Below are 13,331 nucleotides of genomic sequence, written 5' to 3'. Positions count from 1 at the left end.
TGGAGCCAAGCGCAGATGAGAGGCCCACAGAAGAGGGTAGGAAGGGCGGCGAGGCGGTGCACGCTCCACGGACTGGCGGGAGCGAGCCAGGGTGGAGGGGCGGCTCGCCTGCCAAGCAGAGCCCCCGAGTCTGGCTGGCAAAAGCGGAGGGGCCTGACGGACTGTGTTCTGACAGCAAGCGCGACTTAGCTTCCGGGAGGTCATAAGTTAACAGCTCTGCTCAGAAAGTGGGAATGCTGGAGGACAAAGGGAGGGAGCGCTGCTGAGCCCACGGACGACAGAGCTCAGTTTGGTGGGGAACAAAGGCGCTCGCCAGCACCATCTCCCCCGCCCATCCCCCAGCCAAAATCCCAAAGAGAACCAGTTCCTGCCAGGGAACTTGCTCGCTCCGCGCAAACACCCAACTCTGTGCTTCTGCGGAGCCAAACCTCCGGCAGCGGATCTGACTCCCTCCCGTGGCCACAGGGCCCCTCCTGAAGTGGATCACCTAAGGAGAAGTGAGCTAAGCCTGCCCCTCCTGCCCCCGTGCACCTTGCCTACCCACCCCAGCTAATACGCCAGATCCCCAGCACCACAAGCCTGGCAGTGTGCAAGTAGCCCAGACGGGCCACGCCACCCCACAGTGAATCCCACCCCTAGGAGAGGGGAAGAGAAGGCACACACCAGTCTGACTGTGGCCCCAGCGGTGGGCTGGGGGCAGACATCAGGTCGGACCGTGGCCCCGCCCACCAACTCCAGTTATACACCACAGCACAGGGGAAGTGCCCTGCAGGTCCTCACCACTCCAGGGACTATCCAAAATGACCAAACGGAAGAATTCCCCTCAGAAGAATCTCCAGGAAATAACAACAGCTAATGAACTGATCAAAAAGGATTTAAATAATATAACAGAAAGTGAATTTAGAATAATAGTCATAAAATTAATCGCTGGGCTTGAAAACAGTATAGAGGACAGCAGAGAATCTATTGCTACAGAGATCAAGGGACTAAGGAACAGTCACGAGGAGCTGAAAAGCTCTTTAAACGAAATGCAAAACAAAATGGAAACGACGACAGCTCGGATTGAAGAGGCAGAGGAGAGAATAGGTGAACTAGAAGATAAAGTTATGGAAAAAGAGGAAGCTGAGAGAAAGAGAGATTAAAAAATCCAGGAGTATGAGGGAAAAATTAGAGACTAAGTGATACACTAAAAAGAAATAATATACGCATAATTGGTATCCCAGAGGAGGAAGAGAGAGGGAAAGGTGCTGAAGGGGTACTTGAAGAAATTATAGCTGAGAACTTCCCTGACTGGGGAAGGAAAAAGGCATTGAAATCCAAGAGGCACAGAGAACTCCCTTCAGATGTAACTTGAATCGATCTTCTGCACGACATATCATAGTGAAACTGGCAAAATACAAGGATAAAGAGAAAATTCTGAAAGCAGCAAGGGATAAACGTGCCCTCACATATAAAGGGAGACCTATAAGACTCGTGACTGATCTCTCTTTTGAAACTTGGCAGGCCAGAAAGGATTGGCACGATATCTTCAGTGTGCTAAACAGAAAAAATATGCAGCCGAGAATCCTTTATCCAGCAAGTCTGTCATTTAGAATAGAAGGAGAGATAAAGGTCTTCCCAAACAAACAAAAACTGAAGGAATTTGTCACCATGAAACCAGCCCTACAAGAGATCCTAAGGGGGATCCTGTGAGACAAAGTACCAGAGACATCACTACAAGCATAAAACATACAGACATCACAATGACTCTAAACCCGTATCTTTCTATAATAACACTGAATGTAAATGGATTAAATGCGCCAACCAAAAGACATAGGGTATCAGAATGGATAAAAAAAACAAGACCCATCTATTTGCTGTCTACAAGAGACTCATTTTAGATCTGAGGACACCTTTAAATTGAGAGTGAGGGGATGGAGAACTATTTATCATGCTACTGGAAGCCAAAAGAAAGCTGGAGTAGCCATACTTATATCAGACAAACTAGACTTTAAATTAAGGCTGTAACAAGAGATGAAGAAGGGCATTATATAATAATTACAGGGTCTATCCGTCAGGAAGAGCTAACAATTATAAATGTCTATGTGCCGAATACCGGAGCCCCCAAATATATAAAACAATTACTCATAAACATAAGCAACCTTATTGATAAGAATGTGGTCATTGCAGGGGACTCTAACACCCCACTTACAGAAATGGAGAGATCATCTAGACACACAGTCAATAAAGAAACAAGGGCCCTGAATGATACATTGGATCAGATGGACTTGACAGAAATATTTAGAACTCTGCATCCCAAAACAACAGAATATACTTTCTTCTCGAGTGCACATGGAACATTCTCCAAGATAGATCATATACTGGGTCACAAAACAGCCCTTCATAAGTTTACAAGAATTGAAATTATACCATGCATACTTTCAGACCACAATGCTATGAAGCTTGAAATCAACCACAGGAAAAAGTCTGGAAAACCTCCAAAAGCATGGAGGTTAAAGAACACCCTACTAACGAATGAGTGGGTCAACCAGGCAATTAGAGAAGAAATTAAAAAATATATGGAAACAAACGAAAATGAAAATACAACAATCCAAACGCTTTGGGATGCAGCAAAGGCAGTCCTGAGAGGAAAATACATTGCAATCCAGGCCTGTCTCAAGAAACAAGAAAAATCCCAAATAAAAAATCTAACAGCACACCTAAAGGAAATAGAAGCAGAACAGCAAAGGCAGCCTAAACCCAGCAGAAGAAGAGAAATAATAAAGATCAGAGCAGAAATAAACAATATAGAATCTAAAAAAACTGTAGAGCAGATCAATGAAACCACGAGTTGGTTTTTTGAAAAAATAAACAAAATTGACAAACCTCTAGCCAAGCTTCTCAAAAAGAAAAGGGAGATGACCCAAATAGATAAAATCATGAATGAAAATGGAATGATTACAACCAATCCCTCAGAGATACAAACAGTTATCAGGGAATACTATGAAAAATTATATGCCAACAAATTGGACAACCTGGAAGAAATGGACAAATTCCTAAACACCCACACTCTTCCAAAACTCAATCAGGGGGAAATAGAAAGCTTGAACAGACCCATACCCAGCGAAGAAATTGAATCGGTTATCAAAAATATCCCAACAATTAAGAGTCCAGGACCAGATGGCTTCCCAGAGGAGTTCTGCCAGACGTTTAAAGCAGAGATAATACCTATCCTTCTCAAGCTATTCCAAGAAATAGAAAGGGAAGGAAAACTTCCAGACTCATTCTATGAAGCCAGTATTACTTTGATTCCTAAACCAGACAGAGACCCAGTAAAAAAAGAGAACTACAGGCCAATATCCCTGATGAATATGGATGCAAAAATTCTCAATAGGATACTAGCAAATCGAATTCAACGGCATATAAAAAGAATTATTCACCATGATCAAGTGAGATTCATTCCTGGGATGCAGGGCTGGTTCAACATTCACAAATCGATCAACGTGATACATCACATTAACAAAAAAAAAGAGAAGAACCATATGATCCTGTCAATCGATGCAGAAAAGGCCTTTGACAAAATCCAGCACCCTTTCTTAATAAAAACCCTTGAGAAAGTCGGGATAGAAGGAACATACTTAAAGATCATAAAAGCCATTTATGAAAAGCCCACAGCTAACATCATCCTCAACGGGGAAAAACTGAGAGCTTTTTCCATGAGATCAGGAACACGACAGGGATGCCCACTCTCACCGCTGTCGTTTAACATAGTGCTGGAAGTTCTAGCCTCAGCAATCAGACAACAAAAGGAAATCAAAGGCATCAAAATTGGCAAAGATGAAGTTAAGCTTTCGCTTTTTGCAGATGACATGATATTATACATGGAAAATCTGACAGACTCCACCAAAAGTCTGCTAGAACTGATACATGAATTCAGCAAAGTTGCAGGATACAAAATCAATGTATAGGAATCAGTTGCATTCTTATACACTAACAATGAAGCAACAGAAAGACAAATAAAGAAACTGATCCCATTCACAATTGCACCAAGAAGCATAAAATACCTAGGAATAAATCTAACCAAAGATGTAAAAGATCTGTATGCTGAAAACGATAGAAAGCTTCTGAAGGTAATGAAGAAGATATAAAGAAATGGAAAGACATTCCCTGCTCATGGATTGGAAGAATAAATATTGTCAAAATGTCAATAGTACCCAAAGCTATCTACACATTCAATGCAATCCCAATCAAAATTGCACCAGCATTCTTCTCAAAACTAGAACAAGCAATCCTAAAATTCATATGGAACCACAAAAGGCCCCGAATAGCCAAAGTAATTTTGAAGAAGAAGACCAAAGCAGGAAGCATCACAATCCCAGACTTTAGCCTCTACTACAAAGCTGTAATCATCAAGACAGCATGGTATTGGCACAAAAACAGACACATAGACCAGTGGAATAGAATAGAAACCCCAGAACTAGACCCACAAACGTATGGCCAACTCATCTTTGACAAAGCAGGAAAGAACATCCAATGGAAAAAGACAGTCTCTTTAACAAATGGTGCTGGGAGAACTGGACAGCAACATGCAGAAGATTGAAACTAGACCACTTTCTCACACCATTCACAAAAATAAACTCAAAGTGGATAAAGGACCTGAATGTGAGACAGGAAACCATCAAAACCTTAGAGGAGAAAGCAGGAAAAGACCTCTCTGACCTCAGCCGTAGCAATCTCTTACTCGACACATCCCCAAAGGCAAGGGAATTAAAAGCAAAAATGAATTACTGGGACCTTATGAAGATAAAAAGCTTCTGCACAGCAAAGGAAACAACCAACAAAACTAAAAGGCAACCAACGGAATGGGAAAAGATATTTGCAAATGGCATATCAGACAAAGGGCTAGTATCCAAAATCTATAAAGAGCTCACCAAACTCCACACCCGAAAAACAAATAACCCAGTGAAGAAATGGGCAGAAAACATGAATAGACACTTCTCTAAAGAAGACATCCGGATGGCCAACAGGCACATGAAAAGATGTTCAACCTCGCTCCTTATCAGGGAAATACAAATCAAAACCACACTCAGGTATCACCTCACGCCAGTCAGAGTGGCCAAAATGAACAAATCAGGAGACTATAGATGCTGGAGAGGATGTGGAGAAACGGGAACCCTCTTGCACTGTTGGTGGGAATGCAAATTGGTGCAGCCGCTCTGGAAAGCAGTGTGGAGGTTCCTCAGAAAATTAAAAATAGACCTACCCTATGACCCAGCAATAGCACTGCTAGGAATTTATCCAAGGGATACAGGAGTACTGATGCATAGGGGCACTTGTACCCCAATGTTTATAGCAGCACTCTCAACAATAGCCAAATTATGGAAAGAGCCTAAATGTCCATCAACTGATGAATGGATAAAGAAATTGTGGTTCATATACACAATGGAATACTACGTGGCAATGAGAAAGAATGAAATATGGCCTTTTGTAGCAATGTGGATGGAACTGGAGAGTGTGATGCTAAGTGAAATAAGCCATACAGAGAAAGACAGATACCATATGGTTTCACTCTTATGTGGATCCTGAGAAACGTAACAGAAACCCATGGGGGAGGAGAAGGAAAAAAAAAAAAGAGGTTAGAGTGGGAGAGAGCCAAAACATAAGAGACTGTTAAAAACTGAGAACAAACTGAGGGTTGATGGGGGGTGGGAGGGAGGGGAGGGTGGGTGATGGGTATTGAGGAGGGCACCTTTTGGGATGAGCCCTGGGTGTTGTATGGAAACCAATTTGACAATAAATTTCATATATTAAAAAAAAAAAAAAAGAAAATTCCCAAAACATACAAAGTGCTTGTGTGAAAAGGAAGTCATTATTATGCTGATGATTATACCCAGAATTGCCTTTTGTTTTCTCCTCCAAGAAGCCAAGGAGGTATACACATTGCCTGGTCTCTTCAGCTGAGTTTTGGGAGGAGTCAGCCAGGCTGTCTCTCTGTTGCCTGTGACTTCTGGGGCTGCTGTCTCTGCCCTTTGGAGCTCAGCCCAGCCTGTGCTGCTGTTGGCTGTAGGGTGTGGCTGGGGGTGGGGGCTGGCAGGGTGCCATGTGCGCAGTATAAGGAAACCCCAGGGTTGCAGGAAGGAGGCCAGAGCCTTGGTGGCTGTAGCTGTAGCCATGCTTTCCATCTTGCTCTCCTTGAATCTCTCCCACCTGGGCCTGTGGGCATCTGGATTGATCTTGGTCTTAGGCTTCCTCAAGCTCATTCGTCTGCTGCTGCGGAGGCAGATGCTGGCCAGGGCTATGGATAGTTTCCCAGGACCCCCCACCCACTGGCTCTTCGGGCATGCCCTCGAGGTACGTGGGGCGACGGGTTGGAAAAAGGAAACAGCCTCCTTTCCTTCAGACGAGATCGGGCGTGTTCAGGATGGTATGGCCGTAGACTGCCTCCTTTCCTTCAGAGAATACAGCCTAACCCCCCAGCGGCTATGGAGGGAGCCCCTATGCTTGGGCAGGGGGTTAATGTCCTTGGAGCCACGGTTTCCATTCAGCTTCCCCACTGACTCCTCCCGTCACCTCTGCCTTCTGACCCAGCCTTGGGAGTGGGAATACTTCAGTGTTGGAACCCAAATAGGCCACAGACTCCTCATCATTCTCAGGCTCAAGATTCTGGTAAAACTCTGCTAAGGGCTCAGTGATAGCATTGGGGAAAACCACCTACAAAGTCCAGAAGAAGTAGGCTATCTTGTTTAGAGCTTAAGCACCATCCTCTTTGTTCTGTGCAGTGTAAAGATTTCCATTTTTAAGAAATTAAAAGTGAAAGCAGAGATGAGTCTGTTGCTTCTAGAGAGCATCTCCTGGAGCAATCCTGGAGAGACCCCTCTACCCTGGAGCATCTAAGTGATTGGTGCACCCACAGATGGGGTTCTCTCTGTCATGTCTGTGGGCTAACTTGGAGCCATGGCATCTTCCTGGGTCCAAATCCTGGCTTGTCCTCCCCAGTTACCTCAGGGTGCTGGGGACGACCTTAGCACCTATTGTTAGGAACATTCCCTGCCTTCATCGGATTGAGACCAGAGTTTTCTGAACATAGGGCAAGGGACACCTGCATTGGAATCAACTGGGAGAAGCAGATTCCTTGGCACCCTGTCTCTGGAGAGCCTAATTAGCATATTTGAACTGGTGGTCTGAATTTATTTAATTTTATTTTTTTATTATTATTTTTTCAATTTTTAATTTTCTTAATATGAAATTTATTGTCAAATTGGTTTCCATACAATACCCAGTGCTCATCCCAAAAGGTGCCCTCTTTAATACCCATCACCCACTCTCCCCTCCCTCCCACCCCCCATCTACCCTCAGTTTGTTCTCAGTTTTTAACAGTCTCTTATGCTTAGGCTCTCTCCCTCTCTAACCTCTTTTTTTTTTTTCCTTCCCCTCCCCCATGGGTTTCTGTTACATTTCTCAGGATCCGTATAAAAGTGAACACATATGGTATCTGTCTTTCTCTGTATGACTTATTTCACTTAGCATCACACTCTCCAGTTCCATCCATGTTGCTACAAAAGGCCATATTTCATTCTTTCTCATTGCCGCGTAGTATTCCATTGTGTATATGAACCACAATTTCTTTATCCACTCGTCAGTTGATGGACATTTAGGCTCTTTCCATAATTTGGCTATTGTTGAGAGTGCTGCTATAAACATTGGGGTACAAGTGCCTCTATGCATCAGCAGTCCTGTATCCCTTGAGTAAATTCCTAGCAGTGCTATTGCTGGGTCATAGGGTAGGTCTATTTTTAATTTTTTGAGGAACCTCCACACTGTTTTCCAGAGCGGCTGTACCAGTTTGCATTCCCACGAACAGTGCAGGAGGGTTCCCATTTCTCCACACCCTCTCCAGCATCTATACTGGCGTGAGGTGATATCTGAGTGTGGTTTTGATTTGTACTTCCCTGATGAAGAGCAACGTTGAACATCCTTTCATGTGCTTGTTGGCCATCTGGATGTCTTCTTTAGAGAAGTGTCTATTCATGTTTTCTGCCCATTTCTTCACTGGGTTATTTGTTTTTCGGGTGTGGAGTTTGGTGAGCTCTTTATAGATTTTGGATACTAGCCCTTTGTCTGATATGCCATTTGCAAATATCTTTTCCCATTCCGTTGGTTGCCTTTTAGTTTGGGTGATTGTTTCCTTTGCTGTGCAGAAGCTTTTAATCTTCATAAGGTCCCAGTAATTCATTTTTGCTTTTAATTCCCTTGCCTTTGGGGTTGTGTCAAGTAAGAAATTGCTGTGGCTGAGGTCAGAGAGATTTTTTCCTGATTTCTCCTCTAGGGTTTTGATGGTTTCCTGTCTCACATTCAGGTCCTTTATCCATTTTGAGTTTGTTTTTGTAAGTGGTGTAAGAAAGTGGTCTAGTTTCATCCTTCTGCATGTTGCTGCCCAGTTCTCCCAGCACCATTTGTTAAAGAGACTGTCTTTTTTCCATTGGATATTCTTTCCTGCTTTGTCAAAGATTAGTTGGCCATACTTCTGTGGGTCTAGTTCTGGGGTTTCTATTCTATTCCATTGGTCTATGTGTCTGTTTTTGTGCCAATACCATGATATCTTGATGATTACAGCTTTGTAGTAGAGGCTAAAGTCTGGGATTGTGATGCTTCCTGCTTTGGTCTTCTTCTTCAAAATTACTTTGGCTATTCGGGGCCTTTTGTGGTTCCATATGAATTTTAGGATTGCTTGTTATAGTTTCGAGAAGAATTCTGGTGCAATTTTGATTGGGATTGCATTGAATGTGTAGATAGCTTTGAGTACTATTGACATTTTGACAATATTTATTCTTCCAACCCATGAGCACGGAATGTTTTTCCATTTCTTTATATCTTCTTCAATTTCCTTCATAAGCTTTCTATCATTTTCAGCATACAGATCTTTTACATCTTTGGTTAGATTTATTCCTAGGTATTTTATGCTTCTTGGTGCAATTGTGAATGGGATCAGTTTCTTTATTTGTCTTTCTGTTGCCTCATTATTAGTGTATAAGAATGCAACTGATTTCTGTACATTGATTTTGTATCCTGCAACTTTGCTGAATTCATGTATCAGTTCTAGCAGACTTTTGGTGGAGTCTGTCAGATTTTCCATGTATAATATCATGTCATCTGCAAAAAGTGAAAGCTTAACTTCATCCTTGCCAATTTTGATGCCTATTTATTTATCTTAATTAAACTTTTTTTTTCACCAGGTTTATCCAGGTTGTTGAATATGGCAGAATTTCCTTCATTAAGTTAAATTTAAAAAAAAGAAGTGTAGTTCCCATCTTTTACCATATGAAGTTATTACAGTATTATTGAGTATATTCCCTATGCTGTACTTTTCATTCCATGGCTTACTTATTTTATAACTGAAGATTGTACCTCTTAATGCCCCTCACCTATTTTGCTCATCCCTTCACTCCTCTTCCCTTTGGAAACCATTATTTTTTTCTCTATTGTTATGAGTTAATTTCTCTTTTTGTTGCCATTTGTTTGTTTTTTAGATTCCAAATGGTGATATCATATGGTATGTGTTTATCTCTTTCTGACTCATTTCACTTAGCATAATTCATTCTTTCTTTCTTTCTTTCTTTCTTTCTTTCTTTCTTTCTTTCTTTCTTTTTTTTATATATGAAATTTACTGTCAAATTGGTTTCCATACAACACCCAGGGCTCATCCCAAAAGGTGCCCTCCTCAATACCCATCACCCACCCTCCCCTCCCTCCCACCCCCCATCAACCCTCAGTTTGTTCTCAGTTTTTAACAGTCTCTTATGCTTTGGCTCTCTCCCACTCTAACCTCTTTTTTTTTTTTCCTTCTCCTCCCCCATGGGTTTCTGTTACGTTTCTCAGGATCCACATAAGAGTGAAACCATATGGTATCTGTCTTTCTCTGTATGGCTTATTTCACTTAGCATCACACTCTCCAGTTCCATCCACATTGCTACAAAAGGCCATATTTCATTCTTTCTCATTGCCACGTAGTATTCCATTGTGTATATGAACCACAATTTCTTTATCCATTCATCAGTTGATGGACATTTAGGCTCTTTCCATAATTTGGCTATTGTTGAGAGTGCTGCTATAAACATTGGGGTACAAGTGCCCCTATGCATCAGTACTCCTGTATCCCTTGGATAAATTCCTAGCAGTGCTATTGCTGGGTCATAGGGTAGGTCTATTTTTAATTTTCTGAGGAACCTCCACACTGCTTTCCAGAGCGGCTGCACCAATTTGCATTCCCACCAACAGTGCAAGAGGGTTCCCGTTTCTCCACATCCTCTCCAGCATCTATAGTCTCCTGATTTGTTCATTTTGGCCACTCTGACTGGCGTGAGGTGATATCTGAGTGTGGTTTTGATTTGTATTTCCCTGATAAGGAGCAACGTTGAACATCTTTTCATGTGCCTGTTGGCCATCCGGATGTCTTCTTTAGAGAAGTGTCTATTCATGTTTTCTGCCCATTTCTTCACTGGGTTATTTGTTTTTCGGGTGTGGAGTTTGATGAGCTCTTTATAGATTTTGGATACTAGCCCTTTGTCCGATATGTCATTTAGCATAATACTTTCTAAGTCCATCCATATTATCATGAATGGCAAGATTTCATTCTTTTTTATGGCTGAGTAATATTCCATTATATATATATATATATATATATATATATATATATATATATATATATATATCTTCTTTATCCATTCATCTATTAATGGACACTTGGGTTGCTTCTATGTCCTGGCCATTGTAAATAATGCTGCAATAAACATTGGGGTCATATATCTTTTTGAATTAGTGTTTTCGTTTTCCTTTGGTAAATATCCAGAAGTGCAATTGCTAAATTGTACAGTACTTCTATTTTTATTTTTTTAAGGAATCTCCAAACTGTTTTCCATAGTTACTGTACCAACATACGTTCCCACTAACAGTGCATGAGAGATCCCTTTTCTCTACATCCTTGCCAAGAGTTACTATTTCCTCTCTTTTGACATTAACCATTCTGAGAGGTGTGAGGTGATTTCTCATTATGATTTTGATTTGCATTTCCCTGATGAGGAGTGTTGTTGAACATCATTTCATGTGTCTGTTGGCCATCTGTATGTCTTCTTTGGAAAAATGTCTGCACAGGTCCTCTGCCCATTTTTAAATTGGATTGTAGTCTGTTTGTTGGTTGGTTGTTTTGTTGTAGTTGTTGATATGTAGGAATTTATATATTTAGGAGAAGAGGCTGAATTTAAAAGCCTCTCCAAGTGTTTGTTGTTGTGCATCCAGGTTTGGGAACTCAGGTATAAATGCCAGAGATTAAGGCTCCTGCCTCCTGAATACCCATTTCCTTTTCACTGTGTTAGGGATTGCCTCTCCTCCATGATTCTGGGAATGAGCTTGACCTCCAGGTAAGGACTGTCCAGACTTAACCTTTCCCCTACAAATAACTACCCTCTCAGGATGGCTTAGTAACCTACATACATCCTGGAGAAACCCAGGAAAGGAAAGGATAGGTTGGGAAGCTGAATCAGACCCAGGCCCTGCTCTCAAATAGCCTGCTGTCTAGAGGGAAAACAGACACCAGGGCCTTTCCTGCCCCAGGTTGAGTGGGATGCCTAAACAGGATTTTGCATCAGCGTGTACTCTGTATCTCTATATCATTGCTCTGTATCTCTATATCATTGTCCCATTGGGTTGTCATCTTCTGTTTTCTTGTTCATCTTGCCCACCAGACCATGACTGCTGGAGGATGGAGATCTACTCTGATTCATTTCTGTACCCTCAGGATCCATCACAAAGCCTGGCACAGAGTGGACATCACTGAATGAACAAACAGTGAATGTTGGGGAGCAGGGAGGGTTTTGATAGAGGAGACAGTGATGGAGAAGACAAGTGGTGAGACCAGTGGGTTAAGGAGAGGCTTTGCTGAGTACAGAAGGAGGTCATGGGAAGGTCAACCCTAATGGAGGTGTGAAAGGCATTTAGGGAGACCTTCAATCCCTTGTCTCTCACTTCCTTTCACTTCTATTTGCCTCCACCAAAGCTAGGCTTGCCCTAGGCCCATAGGCCTCCCTAGCCCAGGGACTTGCTCCCCTATCTCATGTCAGAGCTGGATGCCCTCCTCCCCCCAAATGCCCCTGTCCCCCACCTTGAGATGTATAGAGGGCTTGGAGCACAGCTTAGCTCTGGCTTCTTGGCTCTTACACAAGAATCTGGAGGGCCTTGGCACCAGGAAGAAAGAACAAGTGTTGGAGGGGAGGTTCTTTTGGGCCTACAAAGGTTTCCTGGGGAACCATGGCAGGCCTAACACCTCTACATTCCTCTGAGGTTTGGCACCTCTGCTATGTTGGATCCACACGTGAGCCTGAGGGATGGGAGGGTAAGGGTAGGGATGTTTTTCCAAACCAAGATGAGGAAATTGAGGTTCAGAAAAGGGGAGGTATTTGCCTATGTCCATATAGTAGCTCAGGAAATGAGACAAGGCTGGGTGCAGGACTTGTGCCTTTTCATGCAGGACATGATCTTTCCATACAAAGTGACTGCAAGTTTGATTCCTAGCCTAGTGATTGTGGAAGTAGGAAAGGAAGGGCAGGAGGTGGGGCAGAGCTGTCCATCAGGATTAACTTCTCCTTTTATTTTATTTTTTAAGTTTTTTTAAAATTTTTTAAAAAATTCGATTCGTGGCTCAAACTCATAAACTGTGAAATCATGACCTGAGCTGAAGTTGGACGCCTAACTGACTGAGCCACCCACGTGCTCCTAAGATTTTTTTTAACATTTATTCATTTTTGAGAGACATAGAGCGCAAGTGGGGGTAGGGCAGAGACAGAGGGAGATACAGAATCTGAAGCAGGCTCTAGGGTCTGAACTGTCAGCACAGAGCCCGACGTGGGGCTTGAACTCACAAACCGTGACATAATGACCTGAGCCAAAGTCGGATGCCCAACCAACTGAGCCACCCAGGCACCCCTTGATTTTTCCTTTTTTATCTCTGATTACAGTCTAGAGGCCCTGGACACATCTGCCTATCATCCTATTCAATTCTCACAATGTGTCCCCTTGAAGTGGGATCATGTCTTATTCTTCCAGGGTCCCCCTTCTTCTACTCTGGGGCCCAGAGAGGATCTTGCACATAGTAGGTGCCATGTCATGTTGTTGGTCTGAGGTTGGGAGGGGCTGGAGAATCTGGACTGTTGTGAGGGGGAAGAGGGGAGAATGCCAGCTCCAAGCCCAGGAACAGTGATCCCCTGGGACTGCATAGTCCTCCTCCCTGGCCTTGCTCATCACTGGGGCAGTGCCCCTGACCTTGTATTGTGAAGTGAAGGGCCCTGGCTGGAGTCTGGGGC

The 13,331-nt window shown here is 42.9% G+C and overlaps 1 protein-coding gene across 3 annotated transcripts in view; it reads left to right on the top strand.

The window, feature by feature from the left end:
• The window catches only part of CYP4B1 (cytochrome P450 family 4 subfamily B member 1), a 64,737-nt gene that overhangs the window by 38,039 nt on the left and 13,367 nt on the right, over positions 1–13,331 (top strand). The window contains exon 1 of one of the 3 annotated variants that reach the window (XM_053895716.1): positions 6,103–6,330. The exons of 1 other annotated variant lie outside the window; for it this stretch is intronic. In XM_053895716.1, coding sequence (XP_053751691.1) covers positions 6,151–6,330 — 180 coding nt within the window. In that variant the 5' untranslated portion in view covers positions 6,103–6,150. Of the gene's footprint in view, positions 1–6,102; positions 6,331–13,331 lie in introns of those variants that run through there. One more of the 3 variants, XM_053895711.1, reaches the window with a different exon arrangement.

The sequence above is a fragment of the Panthera pardus genome, unplaced genomic scaffold (assembly GCF_024362965.1).
Source record: "Panthera pardus isolate Hobbes unplaced genomic scaffold, ASM2436296v1 HiC_scaffold_11, whole genome shotgun sequence".
NCBI lineage: Eukaryota > Metazoa > Chordata > Mammalia > Carnivora > Felidae > Panthera > Panthera pardus.
Note: the sequence above shows the minus strand (reverse complement) of the source record. Positions and strands in the feature narration are given on the sequence as shown.